This window comes from Solanum lycopersicum, chromosome 10 (assembly GCF_036512215.1).
Source record: "Solanum lycopersicum chromosome 10, SLM_r2.1".
NCBI lineage: Eukaryota > Viridiplantae > Streptophyta > Magnoliopsida > Solanales > Solanaceae > Solanum > Solanum lycopersicum.
This window is the reverse complement of record NC_090809.1, coordinates 48,922,200-48,948,333: the sequence shown is the minus strand read 5'-3', so window position 1 is coordinate 48,948,333 and position 26,134 is coordinate 48,922,200. Positions and strand designations below refer to the sequence as shown.

The window sequence follows — 26,134 nt, the reverse complement described above, 5'->3', positions numbered from 1 at the left end:
CAAGAGCGGATTCATCGTTTTGTGAAGGGGTTGAGGTCAGAGTTGCGGATTTCAGCCTTACAGGTAGCGGCTACGGCATAATCCTTCCAAGAAGTGGTAGATTTCGTGGTAGACGTGGAAGGAGTGAAGCCAGATGAATTCACCATGGCATCGACATCAAAGAGGTTTCGAAAAGGAGATGAGTTTAATGGTTCTTACTCTAGAGGACAGGGTTCCGGAGGTTACTCAGTTCAACCCATTCAGTCTTCACTACAGACTGTAGTTATGGGTCCACCTTAGACCGGTCAACACCTCTCTGAGAGACCTATGCTTGACTCCAGAGAGTGTTATGGATGTGGGGAGACTGGATATATTAGAAGGAATTGTCCAAAACAGAGTTATAGATTCCCAATGGCTAGAGGTAGAGGTGGTCATGGTAGAGGCCGTTATTCTGGAGGACGTGGTGGTCGAGGTAATGGTGGTCACCAAAATGGTCGAGGTTATGGGAAAACTGGAGCCACTACATCACAACATGGTAGGGGCAATGGACAGACAAACGATAGGGCCCATTGTTACGCTTTCCCTGGGTGGTCTGAAGCGGAGGCATCTGATGCTATCATCACAGGTAATCTTCTGGTTTGTGATTGCATGGCTTCTGTATTGTTTGATCCTGGATCCACATTTTCTTATGTATCTTCCTCATTTGCTAATGGTCTAAATTTACATTGTGAATTACTTGATATACCTATTCGTGTTTCTACTCCGGTGGGTGAGTCTGTGGTAGTTGAAAAGGTATATAGGTCTTGTTTGGTGAACTTTGTGGGGAACAACACTTATGTAGATTTGGTTATCTTAGAAATGGATGATTTTGATGTAATTCTGGGTATGACTTGGCTTTCTCCGCAATTTGCGATCTTGGATTGTAATGCTAAAACGGTGACGTTAGCCAAGCCTGGGACAGATACGTTAGTGTGGGAGGGTGACTACACTTCCAATCCGGTGCGTATCATCTCCTTTATTCGTGCTAGGAAAATGGTTATTAAAGGGTGTTTAGCTTTCTTGGCACATCTCAAGGATGACACTACCCAAGTGCCTCTGATTGAGTCGGTTTCGGTGGTCCGTGAGTTTCTGGATGTGTTCCCTGCAGATCTTCCTGGTATGCCACCAGATAGGGATATTGACTTCTGTATTGATCTTGAACCGGGTACTCGCCCCATTTCTATACCCCCTTATAGAATGGCTCCCGTGGAGTTAAGAGAGTTAAAATCACAACTTCAAGAGTTGTTGAGCAAAGGCTTCATTAGACCAAGTGCATCTCCTTGGGGTTCTCCAGTTTTGTTTGTGAAGACGAAGGATGGGAGTTTTCGGATGTGCATAGACTACCGGCAATTGAACAAGGTAACTATTAAGAACAAGTATCCTCTTCCTCGCATTGATGACTTGTTCGATCAGTTACAAGGTGCTTGTGTCTTCTCTAAGATTGACTTGAGATCCGGTTATCATCAATTGAAAATACGGGCAACGGATGTGCCAAAGACTGCTTTTCAAACTAGGTATGGGCATTATGAATTTGTGGTAATGTCTTTTGGTCTTACGAATGCCCCTGCTGCGTTCATGAGTTTGATGAACGGGATTTTCAAGCCATATCTGGATCTCTTTGTGATTGTATTTATTGATGATATATTGATATACTCCAAGAGTAAGAAGGAACATGAGGAGCATTTGAGAATGGTGTTAGATTTATTGAGGAAGAAGAAGCTTTATGCCAAATTCTCCAAGTGTGAGTTTTGGCTAGATTCAGTGTCCTTCTTGGGACACGTGGTCTCTAAAGAGGGAGTGATGGTGGATCCATCTAAGATTGAGACAGTAAAGAATTGGGTAAGACCGACTAATGTGTCAGAAATACGGAGCTTTGTTGGGTTAGCTAGCTACTACCGCCGATTCGTCAAGGGATTCTCTTCTATTGCTTCCCAACTGACGAACATGACTAAGCAAAATGTTCCATTTGTATGGTCGGATGAATGTGAAGAAAGCTTTCAAAAGCTCAAGACCTTGTTGACTACCGCACTAATCCTTACCTTGCCAGTTGAAGGTAAGACTTTCATTGTCTATTGTGATGCATCCTATTCGGGTTTGGGTGCAGTGCTAATGCAAAAGAAGAATGTGATTGCTTATGCTTCAAGACAATTAAAAGTGCATGAGCGTAACTATCCAACTCATGATTTGGAATTGGCCGCGGTAGTGTTTGCATTAAAGCAATGGAGACACTATTTATATGGGGTTAAGTGTGAGGTCTATACTGATCATCGTAGCCTACAATATGTCTTTACTCAGAAAGATTTGAACTTGAGACAGAGGAGATGGATGGAACTACTGAAGGACTACGACATCACTATTTTGTATCATCCGGGGAAGGCGAATGTTGTAGCGGATGCTATAAGTAGAAAGGCGGGAAGCATGGGGAGTCTAGCTCACTTGCAAGCTTCTAGACGCCCATTGGCTAGAGAAGTTCAGATTCTGGCTAATGACCTTATGAGATTAGAGGTAAATGAGAAGGGAGGACTGTTGTCTTGCGTGGAGGCAAGATCTTCCTTCCTTGACAAGATTAAGGGAAAGCAGTTTAATGATGAAAAATTGATCCGGATCCGAGATAAAGTGTTGCGAGGAGAAGCTAAGGAAGCACAAATCGATGAGGAAGGTGTTTTGAGGATTAAGGGAAGGGTATGTGTACCCGCGTCGATGATTTGATCAACACCATTCTGACAGAGGCTCATAGTTCAAGGTATTCAATACATCCGGGTGCAACCAAGATGTACCGTGACCTAAAGTAACACTTTTGGTGGAGTAGAATGAAGCGTGATATTGTAGATTTTATTGCCAAATGTCCAAACTGTCAACAAGTAAAGTATGAACACCAAAGGCCCGGAGGAACACTTCAGAGGATGCCCATTCCGGAATGGAAATGGGAGAGAATCGCAATGGACTTCATGGTTGGTCTTCCAAAGACATTGGGAAAGTTTGATTCTATTTGGGTAATTGTTGATAGGTTAACTAAGTCTGCTCACTTCATTCCGGTCAAAGTGACTTACAATGCAGAGAAGTTAGCCAAACTTTACATCTCGGACATTGTGCGATTGCATGGGGTTCCACTCTCCATTATATCAGATAGAGGTACGCAGTTTACTTCTAAGTTTTGGAAAACATTGCATGGGGAATTGGGTACTAGGTTGGACCTTAGTACTGCGTTCCATCCTCAGACCGATGGTCAGTCAGAGAGAACGATTCAAGTGTTGGAGGATATGCTTCGCGCATGTGTGATAGAGTTTGGTGGCCATTGGGATAGCTTCTTACCCTTAGCGGAGTTTTCATACAATAATAACTATCACTCAAGCATTGATATGGATCCATTTGAAGCATTGTATGGTAGGAGATGTAGGTCCCCCATTGGTTGGTTTGATGCATTCGAGGTTAGACCTTGGGGTACTGATCTTTTGCGGGATTCGATAGAGAAAGTGAAATCTATTCAAGAAAAGCTTCTAGCGGCGCAAAGTAGGCAAAAAGAATATGCAGATCGAAAGGTTAGAGACTTAGAGTTCATGGAGGGTGAACAAGTCTTGTTGAAAGTTTCGCCAATGAAAGGGGTGATGCGGTTTGGTAAAAGAGGCAAGCTAAGCCCAAGGTACATTGGTCCCTTTGAAGTACTTAAGCGAGTAGGGGAGGTGGCTTATGAGTTAGCCTTGCCTCCAGGGCTGTCCGGAGTACATCCGGTATTCCATGTGTCGATGTTGAAAAGATACCATGGGGATGGAAACTATATTATTCGTTGGGATTCAGTCTTGCTTGATGAAAATTTGACTTATGAGGAGGAGCCTGTTGCCATTCTAGATAGAGAAATTCGCAAGTTGAGATCAAGAGATATTGCATCCATCAAAGTTCAATGGAAGAATCGACCCGTTGAAGAAGCCACTTGGGAGAAGGAGGCAGATATGCGAGAAAGATACCCACATCTGTTTACAGATTCAGGTACTCCTTTTCGCCCTTGTTTTCCTTCTTGTGATCGTTCGGGGACGAACGATGGGTAAATTGGTATCTATTGTAACGACTTGTTTAGTCGTTTTGAGCAGCAGATTTTATTTCTAGAAAAACAGGCTGAGGCGACGGACCCCATGACGGACCGTCATGGGCACGACGGACCATCGCAGGGTCTCGTTTCAAAACACTTAGAAAATCTGAAATTGGGTACTGAAAATCGACTCTCTGAACTTCGTGACGGAATGGAAGGACGGACCGTCACAGACTCTTCAGAGAAATTGAGTCTCTGAACTCTGTGACGGGCAGCAGGACGGACCGTCGCAAGCGCGACGGGCCGTCACAGACTGCGTAATCCCAGTCTGGGTCGGATTTCTTTATACATTTTAAGGGACGTTTTGGACTATTCCTACTTTAATTATAAAGTTAGAGGGTTAATGTTAACAAGTCTAATTACTTGGGGGTTAAAAGAGGTAACCTTAAGTTAATTAGTGGGTTATTATTGCCATCTTTTATTCTTAATTATATACTAATTAGGGTAAAAGAAAGAGGGTTTTGAATAAAGAAAATAGAAATAACAAGAGAGAGAGGGAGAATCGAACGAGGAAGAAAGAAGAACAAAGCTTTGGGAATTTGCTTGCTTGATCACTAGTCTTCGGTGGAGGTAGGTTATGATTTTTATGCTTTCATACTAAACTCTTAATAGAGAATGATATGTATTGATAGTATTGTAAACCCTGCTATGCGCTTAATTGTATGCATGCATGAACGTGATTATATAATTGTGATTATTTTAAGCATGATGAAGTTATTGAATCCCAAATCTTGATAAAAAACCTAATCTCTTTTTAATGATGATTCTTTGGTAAGGGAGAAGGCTTGATGAACTAAAGTAATGGGATTGATGATGCCTTGGTAAGGGAGAAGACTTGATGAGTTGATAGAATGAGATTAGGGGATCGAGTGTCACGAACCGACACGTAGATTTAGGGGATCAGGTGTCACAAACCGACACATAGATTTAGGAGATCGGGTGTCACGAACCGACACGTAGATTTAGGAAATCGGGTGTCATGAACCGACACATAGATTTAGGGGATCGGGTGTCACAAACCGACACGTAGATTTAGGGGATCAGGTGTCACGAACCGACACGTAGATGTAGGGGATCAGAGTGTCACGTTCCGACACATAGTAGTAGGGGATCGGAGTGTCACGTACCGACATAAGAGGATTAATGAATATGAGGGAGCGGAGTGTCACGTACCGACACAAGAGAAATAAAGATAATGAATCTTGAAAGATGTTAATATACTCAATCTAATGAACATAATTCCGAAATGAGTATGGTATTGAGGCTTGAGTCCTCATGTGTGAACTTGACGGTAATTGTTAATGATATAGTACTTGCTGTTGCTACATGTTGAGTATCATAGTTGATTTTATGATATTACTTGGTATATATTGTTTTCTATTTTGAGTTGGCCGATGATATCTACTCAGTACCCGTGTTTTGTATTGACCCCTACTTTTATTGTTTTCTTCTTGTTTAATTGTGGAGTGCAGCAAACGTGCCGTCATCTTCGACTCAACAGTAACTCTAGCCAGTCTTCATTACTCCGGATATCAGGGTGAGCTAATGATTCTAGCTTGGACTGAATCTTTCTCTTCATGTCTTGATGCCTTGAAGTTCCGGCATGGACTAGCTTTTATTTGTTTTAGCTTCTTAGAATACTCTTAGTTTAGTAATTTGATCATAGATGTTCTTGTGGTGATGACTTCCAGATTTTGGGAAATAATAGTTATTGAATTGGTTTTTATTAATGAGTTTAAGTCTTCCACATTACTTTATGTTGATATTACATTGAAATGTTAAGGTTTAGATTGGTTGGTTCGCTCACATAGGAGGGTAAGTGTGGGTGCCAGTCGCAGCCCGGATTTGGGTCGTGACATAAAATAAAACAATTAACGAAAAAAGAAGGAAAATAAAACATTAGTAAATGAATAGTTAAAGAACAACTTTAAATTTGTGGTGTAGTTTTTATTTCTTTAGCAACCTAATATATTTCGAATATGTTCATAAAATCAGTAATGATTTGCAAAGTGCTATTTCATATTTACATTTTCAAAAACATTATTTTTATCATTGATATTATTGCATTATCATATAAAAGAATAGGCTTATAGTAAATCAAAGGAATAGAAGGTGAGTCGTTTTTTTCATCTTTCAGTTTTTGTTTTGCTATGCAAATAATTTATTTATATGTGGTATAGTTTGATATTTATTTTTATAAGGTATATTAATTTGATTATAATATCTTTTAATTGATCATTGAAATTCATTAATTTGTACCTCCTAATATTGTGAAATTATATGTGATTAGATGAAAAACATTTTAAGTTAATTTTTAGGATACAACGAGAAAAGAGTGTGCTAAATAGGTTGTAACATATTTTGTAAATAATATTTTTATTTTAGCTAAAATAGAGTTAATAATTTTAATACTATGATTTAGATTGATTTATGAACTTAAAATTTAATTGATTAGCAAAAACATATCAATTTAACACATCCACTATGTTATTAATCTTCATCACATTAGAAGAAGGAGAAGTTGTTAAAATAATGTTTAGAGTCTTTTATGAACATAGCCTTATTATACATAAATTATGATAATATTTTGTTAGCATTATTTATGTATGAAAAATTAAAACATTCTATATAATTATACATGCACTTTTGTTACTCAATAATAATTCATATTTAGTAATTCATAAATTTAAAAATTATTATATTTTAAAATATTCACGCAATATTCGAATACGTATACTAGTTGATGAATAATACCAAAAGGAATTAGTAAAAATTTATGTTCACATGATTAAAAAAATTAATTGTGTTTCTAAAAAGATAAAATTTGACTCTATTTCACAAAGTAAGGAAGAAAATTAATTAAAAAAATATCAAACTTAAGTTTTAATGTAAATTATCTAATAAATTATAAAAAAAATGTCCAATTAAAAACAAACACATGTTCATACTAATATATTTTAACAATTTCTTTTTGGCTTAAGTCATCGATAGCCACTTAAAATTGTCCGCAAATTTCACTTAGACACCTCTTCTTAGACTTGTTCCAATTGAACACCTAGACAACAAAATTTTTTACCTATTAAACCCTTTTTGTTGACATGGCAAAGCGTTTGTAGTACACACAAAGAAAGGAGCGTAAAAGCATAACTTTTAGAAAAAAAAAGATTTTATATCTTCTTCTTCTTTGAGAAAGCTCATCACCATTTTTTCATGGCAAGCTGCAACCATCACCGCTCATAATTCTGCAACCATCACCACTCATAATTCTTTCTCCTTCTTTTTCGATTTTCAGCCATTCTCTTTCTCTAATACACCAGTTTATTAAATCGGTTGCTGTCATCCACAAGTCTACCATTGTCAAACAACCTTAGCCTTTCAAACAACCAACTACACATTCAAATTTGCCACCGTAAGTAAAATGTTATCTCTGCTGCCACCAAAAGTATCTATCCCTTGTTCATCTATTTTGTCAAATTAAACCCAAACATAAATTAAATAAAAATCTTAAAACAAAAGAAAAACAAAAAAAGGAAGAAGATGAAGCGGAGATTCCTTTCCATTGAAATGGGGTGTTAAGCAAATTTCATTAAATAAAGATAAAAAAAATTTAAAATAACAAGCAATTAGTGATCAATCATCTTTTTACTTTACTTTAGAGTTCATTATTTCCGGCAAACTTCATTTTTTCGGGAAGAATAATACGAATTTGAAATTATTCGTTGAAATTGTTAATTTATTTAAATTTTAAAGAACTGACAACACAAGAAGAAGAAAGAACATCAATAAATCAAAATGAAGTTTGAGGATAAGAGTAAGATTAAAAAATGGTAGTCTATGGTGTATTTGGGGAAGGTTCTGGCGAAAAAGGAGAAGGGTAATGATGATTTTCTTTTTCTTTTATTTCTAAAAAAATATATAATTTTTTTAGTTATTCTAGGTCCAATATCACGTGTCTTCTTTTAATTAGTTACTATGCCACATCATTCGCAAGTGTATAACACACACTCTCTTATTTCAGCTGATTGTCTATAAAGTATTTGATAGGTAAATTTTTTATTAGTACGGGTGTTCAATTGGAACAAGCCTAAGAAGAGGTGTCTAAGTGAAATTTGCGGACAACTTTAAGTAACTATCGATGACTTAAGCAGTTTCTTTTTCGTCTCCCAAAAAGTAAACATACTCTTTATGCCACATATACATCGAAGGATGTGTTTATTGTACTTTAGGAAAAATGCATAAATTCACTTTAGAAGGTGTATTGAAAAGTCAGTTACACACTTAAACTATTGAGGCGATCTATTACATACTTATACTACTCAAAAGAAATTTAATATCATCCTCGAAGCTGACATAAAAATAAAATTAAATAAAAATGAAAAAAAGCGCGTTTGAGTAAAATAAAGGGCAAATTTTTTTCCCACCCATACCCTTCTCCTTCAGTTTTTCTACCTTTCTTCTTCCTCCATTTTTTTTTAATCACAAACACTATTTTCATATCAAATTTATCAAGCCAAGAACGGATTATTCAATTTATTTTTGTGTCTTTTTGTTGATTGTGATTATTTGAAATAAAAAAAATCAGATCTTGCTTTTTTTGAAATATCAATTTTTTAATGTATGTTCATAGATCCTTCTTCTCTCTTAGAAAAATCTTCTCTAGATTCATTTGAAAATCAGTAATAGTAAATCGAGCACTAATTTTTCAATTGTCCGACTAAAATCTTTACAATTATAAAATTACAGCTTTTCACAATTCTCTTCTTTGAGCTTGAATGAAATTTGTATATTATGATAAATTTTTTGTGGTAGGTTTGTGATGGGTGAAAAACTTGTGGTGGTATGACTTTTATTTTCGATAATGAAAATGAAATTTGTAATTTTGATGGGGATGGTGAATTTATGATTATGATTGTGATGAATTTCAATGATAGTGATATAGTTCTGATGGTTAATTAGTTAAATTTATGATGTTTGTTATCGATTTTCTTTGATGACAATGGTTGCGGAAAAAAACCGATCGTGAATTTGATTAAGGGTGGTGTATGGTGGTGGAGAAGTAATTTGATGATAATAGCAAATGGTAGTAATTTAATAGTGGGTTAGATGGTGTATAGGGAAGAAGAAATTGGGTGACTTGGATTTTTTTTCCAAAAATCTGACGTAATTATTGATGTGACAGTGACATGGCGATGTTGTGGCGCGAGTGTGAAATACTTTCTCATCATGTGACTGGTCTATGTGCGTCAAAGTTGAATAAATTCACTTTTAAGTAATTTAGGTGTGTAATAGGTCGTCGCAATAGTATAAGCGTGTAACATGACAAATTTAAGGGAGAATTTATGTTTTTTCCCTATACATTAAAATAACTGGGGGGGGGGGGGGGCGGGGGAGAGGATAATAAGACCTACTACTACTATGTTACCAGGATGTGTGCTTTTCATATATGACCTTGTCTTTGTTTGCTCTTTCCAAATCAATTTTCAAGATTCATTTTCTTAGATTTTTCTTCTTTCAAGCTTTAATATCCTTGTGAGAAGTATAAGAAAAAAACATTATTGAATTATTGTTATGTATTTTTCATGCTGCCAATCAATTGTTGACACTCAATTTTGACCTAAATTTTTCAAAATTCACAACTTTTAAGTTTTATTGATTTAATAGTATAAAATGATTTTTTTCAACATTTAAAATAAGTTTATCAATAACTATCTTTATTTATAAAAATTTAGGATTTTTTATCAGTTGATTTTAAAATTATATTTTTACATGTCATTAGTTATACTCATTATATTTTTTAATATTCATTTTATTTGTTACAATTGTTAATATTTATGTTGATATTTAGCATAATCAAAAAATTTATTCGAATACGATTAAAATTTGCACACACAATTGATCAATAATTTTGGGCCACAATCCCAAGCACACAAAATTCAAGCTCATTACGTAATTATTTTTTCTATTTAAGTTTTACTAGGTCAAGAAATAAGGATGTCGGTGGATAAATTTAGGGGTAAATTTTCAGATTTTTAGGGTTCAAAAAGTTTTTTTTTTATTGTTCATTATTTTCCTGCAAGTCACCGTAGTTCTGTCGAAATTCAGCGAGTCCACCATCCAAAATACTCTAGTTGTTGGGGGAGCATAACAGGACCTACTCCTACTACGTTACCTAGATGTGTGACTATCGTGGATGACCTTGTCCTTATTTGCTCTTTCTAGATCGATTTTCAAGATTCATTTTCCTAGATTTTTTTTACAAGCTCTGTTACCATGTGAGAAATATAAGAAACGAATATTATTGAATTGTTGTTTTGTGTTTTTCATGTTGCAAATCAATTGTTGACACCCAATTTTGGCCTAACATTTTCAATGTTTGCAACTTTTAAGTTTTTTATTTTATTTAATAGTTCAAAATAATTATTTTTATAATTTTAAATAAGTTTAACTATAACTATCTTTAATTATAAAAAAAATAAAAATTTTCATTAGTTAATTTTAAAATTGCATTTTACATGTCATTAGTTATATTCATTAAATTTTTTATATTTATTTTATTTGTTACATTTGTTGATATTTATCACAATTTATTTTTTTTTAAAATACGATTAAAATTTACATACACAATTGATCGATAATTCTGGGCCACAATCCCAAACCCATAAAATTTAAGTTTACCACATAATTATTTTTTGCTATTTAAATTTTACTAGGTTAAGAAATAAAGTGATCATAGATAAATTAGGGCTAAATATTTATAATTTTAGAGTTCGAAAAGTTATTTATCATTGTTCATTATTTTCCAGCAAGTCACCGGACTTGTGTCGAAATCTGGCGAGTCCACTACCCAATAGACCCCAGTTGCTGGGGAGGATAATAAGACCTACTAATACTACGTTACTTGTACGTATGACTATCATGAATGACTTTGTCCTTATTTGTTCTATCAAAATTAGTTTTCAAGATTCATTTTCCAAGATTTTTCTTTTTTCAAGCTCTGATACCAAGTGAGAAGTATAAGAAAAGAATATTATTAAATGAAAAACTAACAGAAAATGACAAACTACGTTTTTATTAAAATAATATGCTATACTATATTAAATTTATATTTTATGGTTATATTTACTTGATAAATAACAAATACATCTTAAACACTCCTAAAATATATTTTCCTCTATTTTCACATTTTTCTCTCTCTGTCATATTCAATTAGCACGCCTAAAATTTCTTTTCCCTATTTCACGTTTATATCTATTTTCAAGATCCACTTTTTCATTTTCAATTAATCATCCAAATCTTCCCAAGATCATATTCATCCTAAATTCCTTAATCATCTTCATTTCTACCAAGTTTTCACAAATTTAGCTTAGTAATTTTCGATCATCATATCCGCAAACTTGCTTGTTTTTTGGAGAACTGTGTTGTCTAGATCATACAAGTTTCTTCAAAAAAAATTTCTATTTTTCTGTCAAAGTCTTTAATATTTCAATGTTTATGATTTATAGAATTTAAGTTGTTGAAAGCAATGTCGAAATCAAATATCCCAAGGAGAATCACAAGAGGTACAAACTATACCGATAATTGCATGATTGAAATACCTTTTTTGATCTCTGTATAACTTAAATTTAATCACAAATTTCAGGCTTTAGCGCTGTGATGAAAATAGAGAAGAAGTCAAAATTGCCTAATAGTCTTTCAAAATTACAGTTGAATGAAGAACTAGTAATGTCTAGTTATTCTAAAAGAAAAGAAGGACCAACGGTGAAAACGGTTAAAACAAAAATTTATAAGAGGAGAAAAGTAAAAAATCTGAAGATCGGTATAAGAATAAAAAAGCAGAATTGGCGATTGATATGAATTTGGGCATTTATCGGATATCAAACAAGAATTGGTTCTACTATCTGTCTTATGATAAACAACTTCTGAATGATGAGGTAAACATATGAATAAATATGTAAATGGTATTGTTCCTATTTATAAGATATATACATTTCTACATTTATTAATTATTTTTTGTAACTTTTCACAGCATATTGATGTGATACTATATTATTTGCGTAAAAAAAAGTAAATACAACATCGCTAATCGCTATAGATCCACTACTGCTGACTGTCTGTTCAAGTCAAAAATTGCTGAAATTTATGTTGTATATGCTGAAGTTGGAAGCAAGATATGTGTTACAAATGTTGAAAGCGACATACGTGATTACATAAAAAGATATAGGTTGATCGCTTCCATTCCATGGAATACAATCGATAATGTTTTAACCAGTGAACGTGGAGTATAAAAATTACTAGGAGTTGGCTGTTTTGTCATTAATTGACAAGCAAATTTATGTAGATAACTCATACAGAGTAGCAGGTCATAACTGTTACATTAGAGATGAAATTCAAAAGCTTGCTCAGCTTCTGTCAATGTATGTTTCAATGGAGCTTTTAAATAATTCAGATGATATAGAAGATAAGCACTTCGCGTACGACATGACGTATGTGGATGATATACACAAGGATCAGATTACTTGTATGTATAAAAAAAAGTCTCTTAATTCTCTTTTTAAATAAAAAGTATCCTATTTAACAAGTAATTTATCTTTCAGGGATTGCGGAATATATTTGATAGCATTTGTCGAGTACCTAAGTGAGGGTGAAGGTATTTCAATTCAATACCTTGATTCTAAGTTACATCGCATCAGGTACGGTGCACTCTTGTGGGAATATGCAATGACAAATATAATAGAAGGGGATGATAGCGAGAATGAGGTACAACCCAGAATAATGAGGCCTCCCGCAAGAATCGATAATAGTCAACTTGTTCTGATTGATTAGTATCATATACTAGTTGTCTTTTTGAGCTTCTATTTTCATGCTTATGATTAAAATTAATATTTTTGTTTTTTTATCAAACATTATCAACTCTTCTTTCAATTCATATATGATCACATTATTTGTCAGTTTTTGTTTCAGTTATTGCATTAAATGTAATAGTAGGAAGAGATCGATGTATGTTTATACAAATGTCCAGTCTATTTGAACACATACATTTGGATATCTAACTTTGTTCGGTTGTTTGTTATTTTATCAACATACTCAATTGTATAAACATATCTATTTTGATTCCAGTTCTTACTTAAGGACATTTGGTTACTTACTTTCAGTAATTTGTAAGCGTATACTGAGAAAATTGTTACTTTTATATTTGTTTCATAGGTCCTGTGTTATGTTTAATCAGTATAACTATTTATATGTGTATTCACAACATTTACTCTAGTATAACTATATTAATGTACTACAGGTAGTTTGTGTGTGTCAATAATTTTTAGTAGTATCAATTTGATATATGGGTATTATCGATTTCAAAATTTGTATCATGTTTAATATTGAGATAATATTCAAGTATTATAATGTAAAACAAATATTTCAAAAGGCAAATAATTCATTATTCCTTTATTCAACATAACAAAATTTAACTAAAAGAACACTTCAAAAGTGACATGTATCAGTTCCTATGCATTTCGTGTTGCAGTTCGACATGAACGCCTATTATGACCTCGTTGTCCACATGTACTACAAGAATTGGTACCCTTCCTTTTGCTCAATTCGCTAATTGACTTCTCCCGTTGCCTTTTTGGCCTTTCTAGAGGTCGATTGTATTTTGGTGGCAACACAACTTCGGTAACAATGTGTTCAGGTATGTTCCATTTACTTTTGTCAAGGAGAAGATACACAGGGACTTTATATATTTTCAATATTGTTCATGGCTTATAAAAATTTAAGCAATATTCATCTGAAGCATGTGATTTTAGTTCAACACACTCCACGCATGTGAGCACGGGACAACCTATAATCAATACAGAAATATAATTATACACTTCAATATCAAAGCAAATATGTTTTAATTACTAAAATAAATGAATACATAATCAATTGAATAAGACAATTTTTTATCATTTAACTTTTCTTCAACATACATACCATCATATGCCCATATTTGATTCATTAAGCACAAGCATCTCCTGAAGCTTCTTCCCAAGTAGTGCGAATGTGCATGATGCATTTGTTAGTTTTGATTTGCCTCTGCAAACATATATCAATAAACGTAAAATGAATAAATTTAACAACAATTTACCTACTAGAGTTTGACCTCTCCACCAAGAATTTAAGCCTTTTTTCGATTGAATACTTTTCTATTACAATCTCTCAATATCGACTTATCCATGAATATCTCATCCATCATTATCTCCTTTTACGATCTGTTCATAATTATTAAATCATTTTCACAATCAAATGCATCTATTGTTTGGTCGGCAAATGTTGGGACAATTGCTAATGTATCATTCACACCATTTAATTCTTGATTGTACTCAAGTTGCAACACATTACCTTCAATAGAAGTTTCTCCAGAATCAGAATATACAATATCAATATCGTAAATACTAACACATAATGGGATATACTCCAATTTGAGTATTCATTTTTTTTCAACTGAACGTATAGGCGCACATCCATGTCGTTACATATTTACATAGGCGTGTCGTCACCTTCAATAGTGTATTTAATCTTCATACACTTTTTTGTAAGGTCGATATCAATTGTACCAAAATCGCATTAACTAATTCAAAATATGAAGCAAATTCCTTCAAAATAATTTCGTCAATGTTGTATTCTACATAAATTCTTATTGCTCCATTTTCAAGAATGGCGGATCAAACTACAGATACTAGCCATGATTTTTTTTTGTTTCAGTCGTGAAATAAAGAAGAAAAGATCGCACTTTTTTATATTTTAAACTGATCAAAATCCTATAAGGAATTGGTCAGTTACAATTTTAAAGAGCCAAATTAGTGGGTCTAAGGGTTGGAAGATATTCTTTCAGTTACAATTCAGTTCAAATGTATTTTTGTATTTACAAAAAAATATTTCAGCTATTTTTTAACCCAAAGTGTAGCTACTTTTTTGAATATGATAACTAAATCCATCTCAAACTAACATCCCTCAAACTATAGTCATTTATGTAAGTTTTTACATTATTAAATTGTTATCATGTTGCCAATCAATTGTTGACACACAATTTTGACCTAACACTTTTAAAATATTCAACTTTTAAATTTGATTTATTTAATAATTCAAAATGAATTTTTCCTATTTTAAATAAGTTTATCGATAACTATTTTTATTTATCAAAATTTGAGATTTTTTATAAGTAAATTATAAAATTATTTTTTTACATGTCATTAGTTCCGCTCATTATATTTTTTAATATTTATTTTATTTGTTACATTGGTTAATATTATGTTGATATTTAGCACAATCTAGAAATTTATTCACGTACAATTAAAATTTCTATGCACAATTGATCAATAATTCTGGCACAATCCCAATCAAACAATATTCAAGCCCATTACATAATTATTTTTTCTATTTAAATTTTACTAGGTTAAGAAATAAGGGGTTGGTGGATAAATTTAGGGGTAAACTTTAAGATATTTATGGTTCGAAAAGTTCTTTTTCATTGTTCATTATTTTCCACCACCCATAAGACATCAGTTTTTGGGAGAGGATAATAAGACTTACTAATACTACATTAACAGGATGTGTGACTATTACGAATGTCCTTGTTTTTATTTTCTCTTTCTAGATCAGTTTTCAAGATTAATTTTCCTAGATTTTTCTAATTTCAAGCTCTGATACCATGTGAGAAATATAACAAAAGAATATTATTGAATTGTTGTTTTGTATTTTTTTTATGTTGCCAATCAGTGTTGCTTCCCAATTTTTGCCTAAAACTTTCAAAATCTGAAACTTTTTTATTTTTATTTATTTAATGTAGTTCAAAATGAATTCTTTTTAATTTTAAATAAATTTATCGATAACTATCTTTATTTATCAAAATTTAGGATTTTTTATCAGTTGACTTTAAAATTATTTTTATACATTTCATTAATTACCTTCATTACTTTTTTTAATATTTATTTTATTTGTTACATTTGTCAATATTTATGTTGATATTTAGCACAATCTAGAAATTTATTCAAATACGATTAAGATTTATATACACAATTGATCGATAATTGTTGGCCACAATCCCAAGCCCACAAAATTCAAGCTCATTACATAATTATTTCTTATATTTAAGTTTACTAGGTCAAGAAATAAGGTTGTGATAGATAAATTTTGAGGTAAAATTTCAGTTTTTTAGGGTTCAAAAAATTATTTTTCATTGTTTATTATTTTTCAGCAAGTCAGCGGAATTCTGCCGAATTTCAGCGAGTCTATAATCCAAAAGACCTCAGTTGACGAGGGAGGATAACATCACCTATTTCTACTGCGTTATCAGGATATGTGACTATCATGGATGACCTTGTCCATATTCGTTCTTTTCAGATCAATTTTAAAGATTCATTTTCCGAGACTTTTCTTATTTCAAGCTCTGATACCGTGTTAGAAGTATAAGAAAAGAATATTATTGAATTGTTGTTTTGTATTTTTTATGTTGCCAAAAAATTGTTGACTATCAATTTTGGCCTAACATTTTCAAAATTTGCAATTTTTAAGTTTTATTTATTTAATAGTTCGAAATAACTTTTTTTTTAAAATTTTATATAAGTTTATCGATAACTATCTTTATTTATCAAAATTTAGGATTTATCAAAATTCAATCCCATTACATAATTATTTTTAAACTGTAACTAATTATTTTATTTTTTGGTTCAGTATCTCCATCATTATTTTGTACCTTTTCATTTTCCCCATAAAATATTTTCCTTCTATTCTTCGTCTCATGACTCTTCCCCTCTATCTAATTGTAATACTCCAGAAATTTTTTCGAACTAAGACTTGAGGTCAGTCTCTAGATTTAGCACCAAGATTTCTAAAAAGAATTCAATTGAGAATAACAAAAATCTAAAATTTTCCGAGTTAAGCTAAGTATGAGTTTTTTGTCAACTTCAAACGACAATAACTCCGAGTAAAGGATAGTTAGGTGTTCTAAAGGATACCATTGGAAAGATCTTTGAATTATCTTTTCAAATCCATCAAGTTTGTTAAATTTCAAGTTCAGATGAGTGAGATATGACATTTGAAGTTAGTCTGTCCACTTAAGAAAAGTTAGCCAAAAATAGTGAGGGGTATTTTGGTCCTTTCCTTATCCAATCAGTTGTCTCGTTTTTAATCATATTTTAAGGGTCTAATCCTCTTAGGTTCATTTTTATAATCCTAATAAACACCTAGGGTTTTAGTTGAGAGTTCAAGAAGAGGCAAGAAAAGAAAAAAGTAGAAAACAGGCAAGGATGAAGGTGTTCGTCGACGTTCTTGACTTTAGTTGTGAATTTTCGCCATGGATCTATTCCTTAAGAGGTATGTAAGCTTCCATAGTGTTGGATTTTTTCACCCACACGCCAATCATGTTAATTTTCAGCGAAATTCATGCTTAAAATTTAAAGATTAGAGCTCTTGAGTAAAGGAAAAATAAAAAATTATGCATTGTTCGTCCCTACAGTAAAATTGCGTCCCTTGTTGTTGGCTATATATATATAATATAAATATATATATAATATTAATTGAAAAATCGAATAGGTACATTTTAATTCAATAAAGTGAAAGTTTGATTATAATTTTAAAACATATATTTAAATAATTTCTATCTATAAAATAATCTTCATATTAAAAGTACATTTATACTTGTTTTTTTTTAATTTGACACTTAAAAGCATTTTTTAAAAAAGATTATTCAAACACAACCTGGTTATCAAAAATAATTTTCCAAATCAATTATCCAAATACAAATTGTGGTTTTTTTTCAAAAGCACTTTTCTAAAAAGCTATTTTTATATTAAAAAGGTGTTTCTAGAAGTAAACAGATTTTAGCAACAATATCAAACAAAATTTTAAAATGAACCTACTACAACTTTAAACTTAGAAATACAAGAATATGCAACTTATATGGGACTAACTACATCTATTGAGATACTGGCCAGATTCGATTAAAAATAATTCAACCAGGCGAATTCGAGGTTTGGGTTGGTTATCAAGTTGTCGGACTAGTTCCAACTAATCCAAGTTTAGAAGGGTTTTAACTAGCCTGCGTGGGTCTAGGCTATATTGTGTGAGTCTGGGTTGATTATTATAAAACGATACATTTAAAAATAAACTAAAAATTACATAATATCTTAAATAAAAATGTAACTTACATAACATTGTACTGTGTAAATATGGGTACCCTATTAAATCATTAACGTGACATAATCGATGCTAGGCCATTAGTTGAGAAATTTGAACCATGTAGAATAGGTCTGAAAAAACCCCAACCCAAGTCGAACTCTAACACCCCAGAAATTTTTTCGAACTAAGACTTGAATCGTTAATTGTATTGAGTAATATTTTACCAAGGAATTAAATTTTATTTAAGTATTAAGGTCAGTTCACTAGATTAAGCACCAAGAGTTCCAAAAAGTATAAAACTAGAAATAGCAAAATCTGAAATTTTATTAGTTAAGCTAAATATGATTTTTTAGGTCAGCTTCAAACGATCATAACTCCTAGCACATGATGGTTCAGGTGCAATACAAGATACAATTGAAAGATACTTGAATTATCTTTCCAAAGCCATCAAGTTTGCTAAATTTTTAGTTCAGATGAGTGAGATGTGACCTTTTGAAGTTAGGTTGTCCAGTTAAGGAAAGTTAGCCGAAAATATTGAGGGATATTTTGGTCCTTTCCTTACCCAATCAGATATAACTCGTTTTTTGTCATATTTTAGGGGTATAATCCTTTTAGTTTCATTTATATAATCCTAATAAACACCTAGGATTTTAGTTGAGAGTTCAAGAAGAGGCAAGAAAAGAGAAGAGGAGAAAAGAGGCAGTGATGAAGGCGTTCGTCGACATTCTTGAGTCTAGTTGCGGATTTTCTCCATGGTTCTAATCCCTAAGATTTATGTAAGCTTCTATGGTTTTGGATTATCTCACCCACACACCAATAATGTATTTTTTTCAGACGAAATTTAATGCTTAAAGTTTAAAGATTAGAGTTCTTAAAAGGTTCTTGAAATTCATTCTAAATCTTGTTGTGTTGGAGTTTTGATGATTTCTTGAGATCAAATTTAGTAATTTTAGTGTTGTCTCCAGATATTAAGGTGTAATTAAGTTAATTAATTGACTCCAAGTGATTGGGGAAGAAACCGTTTGAATTAGGCGATTTAGGGTGAAAAATGAGCAAAAGTGCTCGGCAGAAATTATGGGTTGGGGCCTGGCGCGGCGCGCATGCCAGGGTGCCCCAAACCCATATTTTTCCATCAAGGGTTGTGGCTACGCGCCAGCCATATCCCCAGGGTCGTCTGCGCAATCCATTTTGTCTCTGGTAGCTCCGTTTGAGTTCGTTTAAAGTGAACCTTCACTCCTTTTCGATTCTAACTAATCTAAGCTACTTCTAACCACCTAAAGTCAGTCCTAACATGATCATAAACTTGAATTCATAATTCATAATTCAAATTCAAGGTATAGTTGAGAGTTAAGTTTTGAGAATTCTTTCAAACGTTCTAAGAAAGTCCTTTTGAGGAGTCTTCCACAACTTCTAGTTAATTGTTTCAAGACTCAATCAAGTGAATATAAGAGTGAGGAGAATGTATTCATAAGTCTAAAATGTCACCTAGATCATTAATATCAATAACAATAACTTTTGAATTCATAATTCACATTCAAGAGCGAGTTAAGAGTACAATTCAAGAAAGTCTTTAAGTTCAAATTGTGAATTCTTTGAGATCCATTATTGATTTGAACTATAGTTTTGAGGAAGAAAATAAGTGAATGAGAGAGTTATAAACATGAGTTCCATCTAGTTACTTAGACCTTCAAGTCGAATTGTTCATGTCCATAATTCCGCATGAACCCTATAAGTCGAACAATCTTGAGTTAAGAAGTACCTTTCAGTTCTCGAGTTGAGTAGTTCATGCTCATAATTCCGCATGAACCCTCAAATTTGAAAATCATGAAATCATCCACATGAGATCATGAACCTTGAATTCATACTTCAATTCAAGGAAAGTTAAGACTCACGTCTAGAATTTAAGAAGCAAGTCAAAGTAAAGTTATAAAGTTTTCTAAAGTCTTTCACAAACGTTTTCACTTTGTTTTAAAGACTTAAAATTCAAGTCAAGAAAGAGTAAAAAGTTGAGTTAAATTCTCAAAAGTTATAAGAGAACTAAGTATTCCCTAAGAGTTAAGTTTGAAGTTAAGTAAAGCTAAAAAGTTTATTTCATTTCTCAAAATCTATATGGGAACTAAGTATTCCCTAAAGGTTTATAAAATTTTTCACATTTAAGTTAAAAGAAAACTAAGAGTTCCAAAAGAGCTTTGAACTAAAAGGGAAATATTGTTTTCAAAAGGGAGCTTTTCAAAATCTAAAGGGTTCAGTAAATTATCTCAACCCAAATGAAGGAAGTTTTATTAAAAGTGTGAGCTAAAGTACATTTTGGGAGTAGTATTGAGCATCGATGTGGGGGTGAGAGTTCATATTAACTCAAGTCTCCATGTAAACCATGTAGCCAACATGGGAATTGACGGGCCATACTTTTTAGATAATCATGTAAGGAGAGCTAGTGTATCCACTAAGTTATGTAAGTTCAAAGGAACCGTGGCAAGGTATAGGATGGTCCTTGGACAATGTGAGGTAATACGTTGTATCATCACTTAGTCTCAAAGTGATGGTTGTCGGTTAGAGAAACTCCCACAGTATTAATTACATGGTTCCTCAAGGGGTTGTGCTTAGTATGTATGGGTGTACGAGACTTCATTCATGCATTGCACAAGTAGACTTTTAGATGGAGCATGATTTGTTTTTATGATATTATTATCTTGAATTAACATCATGTTTTTTATACAGCTTTTCTTTATATTGCATTTGTTCTAAACTGCTTTATATTGAAATGAGTTCAGTTGTCTACAGTTGAGTATATTGAGTTGAGTATCCATAGTCAAGTATCATATCTTTGAGTTGATTCTTATTCTTGCTTTTAGTTGAGTTGAAAAGAGGTAAGTATGTTTCCTTTTTATTCAAGTACCAAGCTTATTTTATATTTTAGAATTTCATCTACCTACTCGTACATTCTACGTACTGAGCCATTTGGCATGCATCTTTTGATGGTGCAGATACATGTATTCATGATCATCAAAAGGAGCTTCGTTGATATATTCCAGATTTTAAGTTATTCAGGGTGAGCCTCCTTGTTTCCGGAGGATTTATTTACTTTCACTTTGTCGTGGGTCTTGTCCCGGCATTCATCAATATCAGTTAGAGGTTTCATAGATAGTCAGTTTAGTTAAGGAGTCTGTATTTTGCATTTACTTTGTTAAATGTTTGAAAGACTAAAGTATCCTATTTTACTGCTAGTTGAATATATTATTTTATTCAAAGTTGTTCATTTGAGTTAAAGCTTCTAAAGTTGAGTTTATAAATTTTATTTCACTTTTCAAGCTTTGTATACTTAAGTGACTCTTCTTCTTATAGTCATCCAGGATGAGGGTTCGCTTGGGGACCAACAATGGTCTTTGAGTGCCAGCCACATTCAGGTGTAGACTCGGGTCGTGACACTAATCCTTTCATTTCCCCTCTCTATCTTCCCTTCTTATACCTCTCTACCTCGTCTCCTCTCCTCATTCTCACTATGCCCAAAACTCGTTCAATGACGTCTCTAAAAAATTCTGATCGTCTCTCTGCAAACTCCCCAGATTTTCCTCCTCTGTCCTCAGGTTTGAATACGCTGATGCTGATCGCTCTCAGCCTTCAAAGCGAAAATCCCCTACTCAAAAGAAGAAGAATATAAAGATATCTAAAAACCCTTCCTTCTATAATTCTCTCTCCTATGGACTTGCATCACTATTTGGGCATGAAGCAAAAAATCAAGTATGATAGGTTTAATTATCGACCCATTGTTCCTGGAACGGTGATAATCTCAATCAGTTGCGCTATTCTCATTTTCTAGTAAGTTCGTTACTTAAGGATCAAAAGCTCTCCTTTCTCTTTAGTTTGTGTGGATTCGAACTTTTTGAAAAATTTGTTCGTTTATTTTACGCAAATCTTCGCATGTCAAGTGATAGTAGTGAGTTGGAAACTCTTGTGTTGTGTACTCGTACTATTGTTAATGATCTGTTGTTTGAAGATGTCTTTGGTACTAAGTTTTTGGCTTAATCACGTACATGAATGATTCTTAGCCGAATAATTTTGAAGTGACCCTTAAAGGTGATAGGTCAGCCGTGGCTGATCTGGTGCAAACTTCTTTGATTTTGGTCCTCTCTCTCTCTCTTTATTTTGAGCATCGCATCTTAGCGTATAATTTCTACTACTCTCTTCCCCAGGAAAGGTTCTCTGAGCAACATCTCTAACAGGATGTGTTGTGTTTTATTGTCTACTTAAGAAATATCAAATAAATTGGACTGCCTAGATTAAGGAATACATGTGGGAAATCACATCCATCTTCTAGCTTACCATATGGGCTACTCATCTCGCAAATTCTGGTGGACAGATTGGTGGACCTCTCCATGTTCAAACCCATTAAAATAAATGCAACCTATGATTCTCGAAACCTTATCCAGTATGGGGTATGTGGAGGTAGGTGAAAAATGAAGAAAGAGTTGATACTCCCAAACCAACTAAGATCTCTACAGTATCAGCTGCTCTCCTACTTCAAGACTCTTATGAACTCAAAACTCACATCACTGTTGTGGAACGTGGTCTGGAAACTCTTCATGATGTTGTTGAGAAGGTATTCAAGCTTCAAAAAGACACCAGTATAGATATCAATAATCGTCGAATTTCCATAACTGGAATTAAGCAAGAAAGTATCTCAATTGTTAACAAGTTGATCAAGCAACTTGACTCTCTCAAAACTAAAGTCAACTCCTCCAACAAGGAGCTTTCCATCTATGTTCAAAACTCCTACTCGAGCTTATCTACAAATGTGGAGCGTTCCTACAACTCTTTCAGTGAAAGGGTCATCAACACCATGAAGTACTTTTGGGGTAAAAACCGTTAGTTATGTGTTTTTCTTTTTGAGTTGATTTTAAACAAGGATATTTCTCTGTCTCTTTTGGACTGTACTATGAAGGCTTGTCGCCTTTCTACTTTACTGTTTCTTTAGATTTATGCATATTCTAGTTTTTGTTTAGTCTCTTGATTTTTCTTTTTTATTATGCCAAAGGGGGAGAGAACATAAACTAAAGGAGAACATAGAAGAAGCGTGATATAAACAGGGAAGTTTCTTTGTCTCTTATTAAGTCAGTTATCATTATCAAAAAGGGGGAGATTGTTAGCTTCTTTGATATCGAAGCAGTTTCAATAATATTCAACTGGCTTACTACTGCAGGTAAAGAAAGAGGCGAACAAGTAAAACACCAAACGATTAAGGAAAGACGACCAAGATAAGATCCAACACACATCACATAAGAAAGAAAAGGAAATATACTTGCCTAATAAATCAAGACAAACCTGCATATATCAAGGGATATATACAGGAAACAAGATCAACAAATAATGAAGGATTCAAGACAATCAACCTATAAGTATATTACGCTCAAATCAAGGACAAGAACAAGGGAACACAATCAACCACAAATCAAGAAAAAGATCAATATATAAGGAAGGATTCAGGATTAACCATAGGTCAAGAAAAATATCATTCCTCATTGGCTCAGCAAATCAATCACAATCGAATCAAGGATAGCACAAATGATCCTTAATTCATATACCATTGGGTTTTGACAAAAGAGCAGAGCTATATAAACCTCTCTCAGTCACTCTTGTACTTACGCACTTTGCTTAAACTTATACAATTGTCTTCTATTATCTTTTGTAAAAGCACAATATTCTTGAGAGTATACAATTGAAAAATAAAAGAAAAGGAAAGATTTGAATGTACGTTATACATGTAAAGGTTGCGTAAATTAGAATATCTGATTTGCACATTAGACAAGGAACTTTCTTTTAATCTTCTGTAATCTCAAAAGTTCCAACTGCTCTTAAGGAAACCCTTGAAACCCAAGGGGACTGGACGTAAGTGCCATACTGGTGTTTCAAACTAGTATAAAATTCTCGTGTCCTTTTTACTTTCTGTTCCTTACTCTTTTATATCTTGTGTAATTAACCTGCGATGAATCGACCGGACCAACAAGGAAGTCGATTGGAGAATTATTTTTAATTTATCCCCCTCTTACTTTCAGATCAAACTCTCACAAAACTTTAAATATCTTTTTACATAATGTCTACACACTATCTTCTTTGAATCTATCTAGTGAGAATTTACCAAATATGTTATACATAATTTTTCAACTTTTACAAATAATCCATGTCCAAAAAACTATCTCACAAACTTTTTGGCTTCAATAAATTCCCTAAAGGCACAACACCTTCATTCACCCATAAATAAATTATTCTATGTATTTTCATAGATTGGTCCATATTAAATTCAAACATGCAATTTTTGATGGACCCACCTTATCCGCTCTTATCAAATGCCTCGATCGAATCAAACAATCATATCAAATCAACCTTTTTTTCTGCCTATGAACTAGCTTTTCTAATATTACTTCACATTTTCACTATTACAGAGCAACTTTATTCTTCTTCTTCTTCTTCTTTGTTTTATTGAAGGAGAGGGCGATGAGAAATTTTCTATTAGGGTTAATTTTTTGATTGTTTCACTTTCACAACAGAAGGAGGAAATGACGATGACTCAGAATATTCATTTGTCAGTTTTGAGTGTAGTGGCGAAGAGATAAACAATGGGTTTGAATTTATCTGGGTTGAAGAATAATAATATGGGAAAACTGAATGCTGGAGCGGCCAAGAAACGATCCGCACTTTCTTATATCTCGAATCATACAACTGAATCTGCTCATAATTCGATTCTCATTCCTCTAAAACATGTGAGTGTTTCTCTGTTTTTGGTCTCTGATCATTACCGTAGGACAATAATTAGAGTACTGTTTTTTTTGTGTGTAATTTTTTTGATTACTGGTTCAATGATTCACGTTTTTTAATGTTGGTTATGGGGTTCTTGTATAAATTTATGTATGCAAGGGAAATGTTGCTGGGTTTGTTGATTTCTTTTTTTGGATCATTAAATAAGTAGAATGGTTAATGCATGTTATTAGTTAACAATTCAGTGATTTGAGGGTTTTTTATATGAGCAGATTTTCCGAAATTCTTTTTTTGGTAGATATTGTGGTATTTGGAAGTTGAATTCTTTGTTTATTGACTTCCCTTGTATAAACAAGTTTACTAGCAAGAAATTCTTTAGTTATCAAGGTATTTGCTTAATCTTTTTAAAAGTTATGTTTGAGTTAAACATTTTTTAATGATTAAAACGTATTATGAATGGAAAATTTGGAACGTGTTGCTCGTTTCTTCTTGTATTGATTGTTCTTTTTGTTTATAACTTGAGCTATAATGACTTATAATTCCTGGATATTAGCTTGTACACTTAAATCAAGTTAAACTTTCTCCGCATCTCGCCCAAAGAAGCAGTGAACGAGAACACAACTTTCTAGCCTTCTAGCTCTCATGCTTCAAGTGCTTGATAGTTGCATGCACTCAATCTTCTCTCAAATCTTCCAGTCGTTCCCTCTTTTATCTTCAAAATGTATTCCTAAACAATAATCTCTCAAGAAATATGACTAAATAGCAAATCGAGATGCTATAATTTACACAATGAGTGCGTTGCTTTATCAAGGATATAGTTTTAGGTAAACATCACGAATAGCATATTTGAGCACTAAATAGTAATTGTGATTTTTGTGTATTCCTACTAGATGAACGATTGTTGGGTTTTCATTAATATCCAAGTGCTACTAGGCTAGTTTAGTGATATTTTGCTGCAAAAATGTGATCAAAGGCTTATCTGCTATAATAAAAACTAAACAACAAACATCATCTAGTACTGATCGACTCACTCACAGAAGAATCTGATTTCAAGTGTGACTAAACTGTGTCCATTTCTTGGCAATGGCAACACATTTCTTTTGGCCTTTACCTTGAGCAATTTTTCAA

The 26,134-nt window shown here is 33.0% G+C and overlaps 1 protein-coding gene across 1 annotated transcript; it reads left to right on the top strand.

The window, feature by feature from the left end:
• Positions 1 to 306: 306 nt before the first annotated feature.
• LOC138338882 (uncharacterized) lies at positions 307 to 23,123 on the top strand. The gene is made up of 6 exons (XM_069289965.1): positions 307 to 2,207; positions 12,195 to 12,301; positions 12,441 to 12,585; positions 12,697 to 12,792; positions 21,820 to 21,994; positions 22,704 to 23,123. The coding sequence occupies exons 1-6, from the start codon at positions 307 to 309 to the stop codon at positions 23,121 to 23,123; spliced, it is 2,844 nt and encodes a 947-aa protein (XP_069146066.1).
• The last annotated feature ends 3,011 nt before the right edge of the window (positions 23,124 to 26,134 follow it).

Coding starts and splice junctions, on each gene's coding strand:
- LOC138338882 (XM_069289965.1), top strand. CDS start 307: ATGCTTGACTCCAGAGAGTGTTATGGATGTGGGGAGACTGGATATATT. Junction 12,586..12,696: donor CACTTCGCGTACGACATGAC/GTATGTGGATGA, acceptor TTTATCTTTCAG/GGATTGCGGAATATATTTGA. Junction 21,995..22,703: donor GGCATGAAGCAAAAAATCAA/GTATGATAGGTT, acceptor ATGTGGAGGTAG/GTGAAAAATGAAGAAAGAGT.